This window comes from Fundulus heteroclitus, chromosome 2 (assembly GCF_011125445.2).
Source record: "Fundulus heteroclitus isolate FHET01 chromosome 2, MU-UCD_Fhet_4.1, whole genome shotgun sequence".
NCBI lineage: Eukaryota > Metazoa > Chordata > Actinopteri > Cyprinodontiformes > Fundulidae > Fundulus > Fundulus heteroclitus.
The window spans coordinates 27,916,405-27,927,043 of record NC_046362.1 but is presented as its reverse complement, the minus strand read 5'-3'; the positions used below and the strand labels follow the sequence as shown (position 1 = coordinate 27,927,043).

The 10,639-nt window shown below is 41.2% G+C and overlaps 1 protein-coding gene across 1 annotated transcript in view; it reads right to left on the bottom strand.

Moving 5' to 3' along the window:
• Nucleotides 1–857: 857 nt before the first annotated feature.
• Nucleotides 858–10,639, bottom strand: part of LOC105924376 (neural-cadherin) — a 178,202-nt gene continuing 168,420 nt past the window's right edge. Inside the window, 3 exon segments of the mRNA XM_036152005.1 lie at nucleotides 858–1,933; nucleotides 3,749–3,769; nucleotides 3,771–3,904. Coding sequence (XP_036007898.1) covers nucleotides 1,367–1,933; nucleotides 3,749–3,769; nucleotides 3,771–3,904 — 722 coding nt within the window. The 3' untranslated portion in view covers nucleotides 858–1,366.

Here is a 10,639-nt window from a genome sequence, read left to right as displayed (position 1 = left end):
GTTAAACCCTGAATGCACAACGAGATGCCGTTTCAAACACAAGCTGCAAATCCGGCCTTTGCCAAAAGGTGGCAGTGTGGTTTTGTGCAACAGATTCATCTGCCAGGAATCTGACCAGATCAAGTTTGACTGCATACAAGGAGATGTTCTGTAGCATTAAGGTGGTGATGATCTTTTATTCACTTCGAGAGGGTTGATATCTCATGTGGGTAGTACACCAAGACTCATGAATACAAATAGATACAACACAAAGCTCTTTGAAGACCTACAGGGTGTTCAAATCCTCTTCTTGGTCTCTAATATGTCTTTGCGTGATGCATTATGTAGGTGTGCAGACATACGGGAAGGAGACATCAGTTCCATCAGCTGCAGGCAGCAGCTCAGTGTGCTTCTCCAGAGACTCGCTCTAGTGTCACCCTTGCTTAATTCCAGTAATGTTGCCCAATTAAGTATGATGTAGGGTTGCCCGCTGGGACCCCGACGTTTTGAGTTTATATTGAAGAGTCTCAGCCACTTAGGTCAGATGGCTACAGGCTCTCAACATGAATAATTAATCCCCAAATTGACCTTGTTCTTATCGGTGGCTCCTCTTGCTGGTAAGTTAGACGAATATGAAAAGAAGAGCAGTTTCGGTTTGTCATGAATGTTGTCATCCCGCGAACATTAAAAACACATGATAAGGTATTACTTTATTAGTGCGGAAGTGATAAGACATCCCATGTAAATCTCATTTAGCTGAGTTACGTTTTGAAGATGAAAGTTTGCTTGAACTTCAAACATAACAGCAACAAAAAAAAAAAAAGGAATATTTGAGCGTGACGAATACGACGTCTGTTTGAACAAGACCGAGTTTGAAATATTATCAAAGATACTCATTTATTTAAAAGGAAATAGATAATACAAATGAAACAATTTTCATTTCGTCACATAAATGATTTCATGAGTCATTAACAGCAAAAAAGAATCCAGTTTTCTCAGAGAAAACTCATTTGGCCCGCTGCTCGCAAACATTTCTTCTGTGGGGCTTTATGACATGGGTTGTTTTGACACAGGGCGCGCGCCAAAAAAAGTGCTTTCTGCGAATTAAATACTGTACAATGCAATTTCCAAATAAACAATACATCACATCTGATCATTCATTGGTAAACATCTTTTATATCAAAGAACATATATCTTCAAAGTTTTGTTTTCAATACAGTACATTTATGAGAGAATTCACACAGATTCAGCGCAGCCTTTCCAAAGGGTCAAAGTATTTCACATTTAATGACCTCCCTTTGGATTTCCACCATTGATTTCTGATTAATGGTTTTTTTTTTTGTGGGGGGGGTGGGCAACCTGCAGTTCTGTCTCTCGAAGTGCAGCCTCACCCGTTCTTCTCACACTTCAGCTGCCCTCTGCTCTCTTTGAGTTTGTCTCTCTGGCTGTCCGGAGTCTTGGAGTCTCCTCTTAGATCGCACATCACGGCTCGGAGGGTTCTAAATGTGTCCATCCGGGTTATCTGGGCGGCGTGGAGCCTGACCTCCGAACCCTGAGACGCACTCAGCGAGCTGAGGGAGCGCACTGAGGCCAGGCCCTGCTCCTTCCTGGAGGGGCGACGCGGCGTGGTCATGGTGCCGGGGTCCTCTGCGTGGTCCATGTCTCTGATGACCTCGCAAAGGTAGCGAGCCAAGTCCTGGCTGGAGAAGGAGAAGGCTCTCTGAGAGCGCCGGAAGGCCAGAGGGGAGGACAGGGTTTCTGCCTCCGAGGGGGGGATGGCCAGACGCAGGGCAATGGCCGCGCTGCCGTTCCCGCTCGACGTCCCCTTTTTGCTGCCGTCTTGAGGAAGCTTAGTCTGTGGGTAGGAGCTGGCGTTTTGCGGGTAGCTGTAGCGGAGCGACTGTGCAGGGCTGGGCTGGAGGGAGCGCTGCAGCTCCACCATGTTGAAGGCATTCTGAGGCGGCAAATGAAAGAATAGGACAAAAAGACAATAAAAGAGACATTTAGAAATCCTTTTTCAAATCCAGGCGATAAGAGCAACATTGCACACTCCATATTGACCCGTGCAATTTTGTCATCGTGCGTGGCAATTTAACCAGTGTGGCACAACTGATGATTCTGAGAGTAAATGAGCCTGTTACTTAGACTAAGATGGGAATCCACAGCATAGGAAGGCAAATTGGCAACGACAGCTCCTTTGATCAGCCAAGTAATTAATTATCTATGTGAGGGGAGGGTGTTCTGCTCTTACCAAGCCTATTAAAACTGAAGCATTAACAGCGATTCGTGCTTTTTTGCTTAATTTCACCTAATTGACTTACATCCCTCGATCTCCAGGGGACTGATATTTGGTTATCATTTGCGGCAGAACGCATCTCTGTTTCAAATGGTAATGTTTTCTTTGTCAACTGTGTCCTCACTGTGCACTTAGTCCTAAAATATACTGTGATGACATTTATAATGCCTTGCGAGTCCTTTTACTTTTACACATTTTGTCACATCACAACCACAAACTTCATTGTATTCTATTGGGAATGGCAGGATAAGACAGCCGAAAGCAGAACATAATTGTCAATTGGAATAAATACATGGTCTTCCATTAATTTTATAAACAAAAATGTAGAAAATGTGGCAGGCATTATTATTTTTGACCCATTTACTCTGATACCCTTAAATAGAATTCAGTGCAAGCAAGTTTCCTTAAGGAGTCACCAGAATAAAAATACAGTCTGCCTGTGTTATTTGATACCAGTATAAATACAGTTGTTCAGTGAAAACTTCAGAGGTTTGTTCAAGAACAGTAATAATGATAAAAAAAAAACATCAGAAAGACCAAGAAACAGAACGATAAGATATACACTTGTGGAATAATTTAAAGCAGGGTTTGGTTATGAAAGATGCTTTGAACATTTCATGGGAGACTGTTTAAGCTATCTTCAGAAAAACAGAAAGACTACAGCTCTACCGCAAGCCTGAAAAAGATGACCGGAGAGACCATTAATCAGACAACAGCCAAGAGGTCAATAGAAACACTGGATGATCCTTGACTCAGGCAGAAGAATATTTCGACAGGACAACCTGTTCTATGTGAACTTCATAAATTGAGCCTTTATTAAAGAGCAGGAAGCAGAAAGTCCCAGATGTAAGAAGCTCAGGAGAGGTTGTATTTGCTTTTTGCCTCCACCCATGTAGGTGTCACAGGAACCATGAGGAAGAAGGCGCTCTGGTTGGATGACATTCACCTTTTTTTTTTTTATCTATATGGGGAGGGTATTGATGAAGAAATAGGCCAGAGACCCGCAGCCTCCTGCAAGAATAAAGCCGTTGTTGAAAGAAAGCTGCAGGAAGTCCCAGTTAAAGTTCACCCCAAGCAATTTGGGAAACGGCAAAGCTGTGGAAGAAGCTGACGGCATCCATGCCGCAGGAGTGAGTTCTCCTGCACAGACAGGGAAACCGGTCAATGTTCATAGGAATACGGCCTGTAAGAGGCATAGAAAGACTTAAGACAGAGGTTCGTTCACCTTCCAGCAGGACAACAACGCAGAACACACAACCGGAGCTAAAACAGAATAATAAATAAAGGCACACCCCAAAAGAGGTGTAATAGAACTTACAGCAAAAGTCCAACGAAACAGATTGAGGTTTGTGGTCGTATGGTGAGAAAATGTGTAAAGGTTCATAAGGGTATGATTTAAGTGACTGTAAGATACGGATAAATAACATGAAGAGCTCGTACTGTGTTTGCACGGCGGATTGGGAGCGTGTTTACCTGGTCCTGCTCGCCGCCGCCCTTCCTCGTCGTAGTTGAGCACGTTTTCTCGGATGTCCTCCCACTCGCCGTGGTGCGCAGACACGTGGTAAACACCCTCCTTCAGGCCCTTGTGCCTCCGCCAGCAGGAGTAGAGAAACAGCCCCAGCATCAACACTGAGGGGTGTCAGAGAGCGTGTTAGCGCGGCAGGGAGGCACTCTCGCATAATTTAAAACGAGAATCTGAGCAGGAGAAGACGTGTCTTTGGGTGCGTATGGAATGAGAGCACAAAGTTGTGAAAACCATTTTAAAAACTTTGGTGATAAACACTCCCTGTGGAATGCCCACGTTGAATAAATCCATTTTTCATCAAAAGCACTAAAACGGCCGACTTTATTTGAAACAAACAGCACATAATGAATAACAAACGCCTTAACGCTGATTCATTCGGAAGGGCCTGCTGGCCACACCGAGCGTACAGTTAAGAGACTCTAATGGAACAAACCTGGAAATGGAGGCACCACCTTTCCACCCCTTCTCTTTGATGATGCCTCTCTTGTTTCCTGTCTTATCACAGACCACAGCTCCTTGGAAAGCTATTAAATAAATTTGTCCTCCTCCCAGCTTAAACTTGGAGCCTCAGCGGCTCAGCTAAAGGTGGGGAGGAACACTGCGGAAGCTGTGCAGGAAAAGGTCCTGAAGCACACACATCAATCACATCTATTGTGTGCTGAATTATACAACATGCGGGAGTGACCTTTAAAACCCATTAATCTCAACCAATATTTTCATCCTTTCTGCCATCCTTCTTGCTCATTTTTTTCCACCCCTTCTTCTCCCAATCTGTTTCCACTACTTGGTAACTTTTCTCTGTCGTCTCTCCGTTTCGGTTTTCTTGTTGTCGCTGCATGTTGGAATGTCCCTCCCTGCTTGCGCCGTTCGTCCTCACTCATTAAGTCGCTCCCGGCTCCTGTTTTTCCTGTCCCTTCTCTGGCCTCTTCTGTCGCCTTAGCGTTTATCTCGCTCGCAAGATGGGATCCATTTCACCTAGAGCATCTTACACGGTGCGAGCTAAGTACTGGTTTAATTGAAAATCTTCAGAGAAATGGAAGATAATAGCATTAGTCCAGGATTTTTAAAGTAATTGCTTTGAAGGAGAATGATGCAAGCAATGACTCTTTCGTGGTCACGCGAGCAGAAAAACAACAACCCCAGAGGTAATCGGCACCTAAAAGAAGCAAAAAATACTTTTTTCAATTAAGAATTATTGCTTTTTTTGTCTATGAGATAGAGATCCTGTCTACTTTATGAACTAGAGATAAAAACGTCCTTTTTGATAAAGTGTATACCTCCACTGGAGTAGGTTCTCCTGAGCTATCTCTGTAGTTATGCAGCAATATGCAGCTAAAGACCATTCTGACCATTTTCCTAACCGTGCTACTTTCTCCTACTGCTCTCCATTTACGCATTAACTGATTATTGCTGATATTAACTTTTTTTTTTCTCTGCCAGTTATTTTATTTCTATAGAGGCAACAGTTGACATTGTGTCACCTTTCTGGAAGGAGCCATCAGCAGAGCTGTTGGTGCTGCTAACTTCATGTTGTCTCTCTATAGAGAATACTCTCGGCCATGTCTTTTCTGTCTTTGACCAAGCCTCTCTTCTGGACAAAGCCATTATAGGAGGTCTCGTTTATGTTAAATCCAGTTTTTTCATTAACTGTCACTACATGCAAAGTTGACAACTGAATTAGATGCAGTGGTTGGGGAAGGGTCCACGCTTTGACTAGGCCTAATGCCTGGAAAAGGTCACATTTGTTGGTTGGGCACTATAAAATATTCATGTTCCCTGTGTATTCAAACATTTAAAATAAGTCTTTTACATAGATATGTGGGAGAACTTTAGACCACTGATCCATAATCTGTCAAAAATGAATGTTTGAGTTAATTTACTTATAGTTTTTTTTTCCCTTTCGGGTTTGTCAGTACAGTGAAGAGTTTGTGGGAGGATGGAAACCTTTCTGACACTCTCTTAAAGTACACTTTTGCTAACAGCAAGCACCTCTTGACATTATGAGATGAACTGAGAATACAATTTGTAGCTTCTGATTTGGCACCTTGATAGAGAGCTGCTTCACTTATGTAACGGTTTTCAGTCATATACCAACTGCAGTGTCTTGTTTTTAGTTTACCGGGTAAATGGATGTTGAACTGCAACCTTTTCCCACTGTCAGAAGATCAAGAAGAACAGCTGTGAGATTACGAATAAATTGACATTTGTTTTCAATAAGCATGCATTTACTCAGTCTGAATCAAATAGTTTCTAACTGTTAAATCATCGGGACATTACTGGGACTTTTATTTAATTTATTTTTTTTTATTTTTTTATTTAGTGAAACCTCAACGTTAAGGTGAGGGTAAGAAAAGCAAAGCAAATAGTGGAAATTTTCAAACTATAGGAAGATTGTAGTGGTCTTAACATTAAACATGTGAACATTTAGTGGTTTATGTTATTTATAATCTTGTAGTTCAACCCCCAGCTGTCCTTGTATAATTCACACCTTGGTTCCTGCAAACCTAATGACTCAAGGCACTCAGTTAGACTTCTGTAATCAGAAAACATTTCACTGACTGACATCGTTATAAACTGAATGTGACTGAACTGTGTGATTACTATGTATTGTGGTAGAATCTGAATCTATGTGAATATGTAAGTATATATTTCTGTGAATAAACCGAGTCTGTGACCTCCAGAGTGCCTTCAAACGACATTGGTTGGGAATTTGTGCTCTATAAATGTTAATTGAGCTAATTGGCTTCAAGTCAGCAGAGTGAAGCTGTCCGTCACTTTTATTTTTTATGCTCCTCTCATTTCAGACAGAAAAAAAGATTTGAAGGATTCCTCTTAAATCCCCAACTGACCGTCCTCTGTATGAGGTGGAGGAGAGAGCAGTATCGATCAGCTGACCTGGCTTCTTGACTGTTAACGCCTGAGCAGCCTTGAAGAAAACACCAGAATCTTGATAAGGCGCCAGCCCAAAGGCAGCCCTCATCCTCACCTCCAGGATTACCTGGCCTCCTAGGTGCAGCCTGCAGGGCCACCCCACCCCCCCAGCATCACCTGAGCTGGTTTTAAACACATCACACTGTGCGAGAGGTGCAATGGACGCCAGAGTGAGGCTAAACCATGACCCCTCTGCTGCAAGAATCCAAACGTAGACGTAGGTAGACACTCACTGGTTGCTCTATACCTGTAGCAACTACAGTTGAGTGGGAGTGAAGGTGCAGCTACACTCCAGCGAGATCAATATCCCACAGGGTAGAGCACAAACATCGCAGTCATTCGTCAATCTATAACACTGCTGCTTCTCTGCCCTCTAACCACTACTATAAACAGGGTGTTATGATGTTAGCCTGGACTGGACTTTGTATTATGAATGAGTGTGGAGAAAAAGTGTAACCAAGCACAATCCTTGAAACTTAACCCTTTCGCTGCACCTCCAGTCTGAGCGCAATGATGGGGGAAAAAAAAAAAAAAAAAAAAAAAAAGGAGCTGTGGAAACAGATGAGACATGGGCGGAAAAAGAGGCAAAAAGAGGAGGAGAGACAAACTGATAAAGACGGAAATGAGACAGGTGAATATGAGGAAGACTTGGCAAATGATTTATTTATACATCATTCAGGGATGGAAGAAAAAATAACAAAAAACAGTAGGCCCTATACACAATGGGTTTGGAACCGAGCCTGTCTGGACAACCAATTGTTCTATTCATCAAAAAACCAGAGCCCAGGCTGATGCTTGATTAATGAGCATTGGTCAGACGATCTTGTTCGGTCAATAACCCTCACCGAGCTCGCTTTCTGCTTGGTCTGTGATGCCTGTATGTAAAACTTAATAATGCATGATTGTTTTAACTTTTAATGCACGTTGAGGCAGAGTAAGAGTCCCCCTTTAATCTAGCATCCATGCAGCCGCCTTTGCTCGGTCTAGTGAGAGTGCATTTATAGCGGTGGTTCTTGTGGGTATGGGGCTCATCATTAAACAACCGTTGTCGGTGCTGTAAAATCAGCTGTTAGCTAAATTAAAGAACCGGACAAATTTTGTTTTCACACACGACTAAATATTCTGTTTGCTTCCAGTCAAAGGGGGAAAGATCTGAGTTGCTTTCTTATTTTTTTTTTTTTCCAAACCTGAGAAAATGTAATTACGCTCACCGACGAGCGTTCGTCCTGATCCAAATTACATTACAGAGCAGCCTACGCGTCCTGGAGAGGGGAAAAAAATCGTGCGCCGTGAATATAAATGCCCCATCGGCATCCACGGACAAACTGCTTCAGTGTTTTTTTCTTTTTAAGTTGGCATGGCAAGCAGCTCATGAATTTCCATGAATGAGGCCAAGGCCACACCTCATCAGTTTTGAATTAATTATCAAATATTGCAGACAACTTTATGTTTCGCCGGGAAGTGTCAGAATAAGTGATGACCTAATACTGGCCACATGGCCCTGGAGGGGCTGTTGAGTCAGTTATAGGCAGGGACAGTATATTGAATTGCCGAAGCGTTTCATATGACACAAAGACTCATAAACAGCAACGGGGTCTTTTTTTTTTTTTTTTTTTTTTTTTTAGAGGGAAGTCACTGCAACGACATGTGAGCTATTTGTCTTTCTATCCTTGTGAGTACCAAAGAAAGTACAAAATTCCTTTGGTGCAATCCCAACACAATTAGTTTATCTGTGTCCTCGACCTTTACAATATAGGATCTTCCATCTTTTTTGTTTTAAACTATTGGAGTAGAGATATCTTTGCATACTTATTTAAAAGGGGGAAAAAACCCTCTGGCAGCAGATGTGGGTAGATATTGAATCTTGATCCTATTAGATCCTAACACAGCTTATGAAACCATCAACCATGCAGTTTTATTCATCTGTTTATACAAGCGGGGCAAGTGTCATCAGTTCAAGTTAAGAGCTGAAATATCATTTGAATAATCAGCTATCTGATCCCCTTTATGCTACCAGTTAAACATTTTAACAGATTTCCTCAGTTCACTCGAGCTGTATATGTTATTTGGTTTTAAACTCTAAGACTTCTGAATATCACCTAGGGCTTTTCCCCTATTAAACTCTGAAATGTTATGGACTACATAAATAATCACCAAGAAAGTGACTGGAAAAAAAAATGAAAGGAATTTATACAAAGAGATATAGCAAAGAACCATATAAAGTAGCTTAGTGCATCTTATAGGTCATAGCTATAACTTCTTCATCAAAACAATTAATATTCCAAAAATAATACATCAACAGAGTGGTTAGAGTGGTGCAGAATAAAATAGATTTTACTGAAAAATGAATATATATTATGTAAATAAATGTTTTCTAAATTATGAAAGGTCTAAAATATATAAATATTTACTTCTGGTTACAGTGCCAACGTCGACACGAAGGGATTCTGCACCAATAGGAATAGTAGGTTGAAGTCACGTGAGACGAAGCTCAGGCGTTGCCAGATCGTTGCAGCTCCGTTATAACGCTGAGAAATGGCTTCTTCTCTGCATTACATCTCTCAGATTCCAGCGGACCAAAAAAGAAGCAAGATGAGGGTGAACGTTGGTCAAGCTTTTGGGTGTTGGTGCCAACTTAAGGAAGCAATGGGGCTAAGAAACCACGCAGAGGTTACCGCTTTCCTTGTGGACGGGTAAATTAAATGTTTGCTATTGCTAATCAAAGGACCTGGCAACTGGCTGGCACTGGTACAACGGAAGGTTGGCACGAGAATGGGTGAGTGCACCACCCAGTGGCTGGGAGGAGTTAAACTTGTGGCTATCTCGTTAAACCTAAGTTATATTTTTTCAACACAGAATTTTTTTGCTAATGTTCCTCATGACTCATTTTTCAGATGATGCTTTTTATATTGTCAAGTCCAAGTAAAAACACTGTATGCCGACTTAATGACAACAAACTTTGACTGATTATGTCTTTGAATGAGGTTTTACCAGAAAACATTCAAGTGTTGTTTCTCAGTTGTTTCAAATAAAATCCCCTGCTCTGTGGCTTGTGTTCAACTCAACAGATACTATAAAGACGTGTTGAATAATTTTGAAAATATTTTTTATTTTTTGAAAAATAGCTTGTTTAAATCACTGACTTTCCCCCAAACAACACTGACATTAAAGTAGCCGCATAAAACTTATAATTGGAGATGTTTTGATTAAAGCATTTTAAACGATCATTATTGTGGTGTCACAAAATATATGAGATCATCAAGCAAATTTTAGTTTCAGACAAAGGTAGTCTGTGTTTACATGAGTTTTCAAATTATGAAAATGAGAAAACATAACTGCTCTCCATTTGATCAAATATGTTTTTTTTTTTTTGTTCAATTGTACGACTCACTCACCTGATTACCGCCTGACCTTTAGAATGAAGAAATCAATTAAAACAGGACCTAACAAATAACACGAAGTAGGCTCTAGATGACTTAACCAGCAGGTCTTAGGGACCCAAGACAGCATCTAAAGGACTGCAGGCCTCGTGTGTCTCAGTTAAGGTCAGTGCTATCAATAGTAAGAGAAAGACTGGACAAGAACTGCATACACTAGAGAGTTCCAACAGCAAAACCTCTGCTAACCACAAAAAACAAAAACAAAGGCCTAGCTCACATCAGCAGTTATCAGGTTGAGTAGGCAGTTACTTTTTCAAATAGTACCAGGTTGTCTTGGATAGCTTCTTTTCCCTAATAAAATATTTTTTTATTTTAAAATTGCCTTTTGTATTTGCTTGGGTTACATTTGTTAAAAATAGCAGAACTCTGCAAGGCAATATCGATATTTTGTCACAGAACCATATGAATAATGTTATTATACTATTGTTAAAATAGTATTGTTAGGACATTATAGTAGCTTTCTTACCC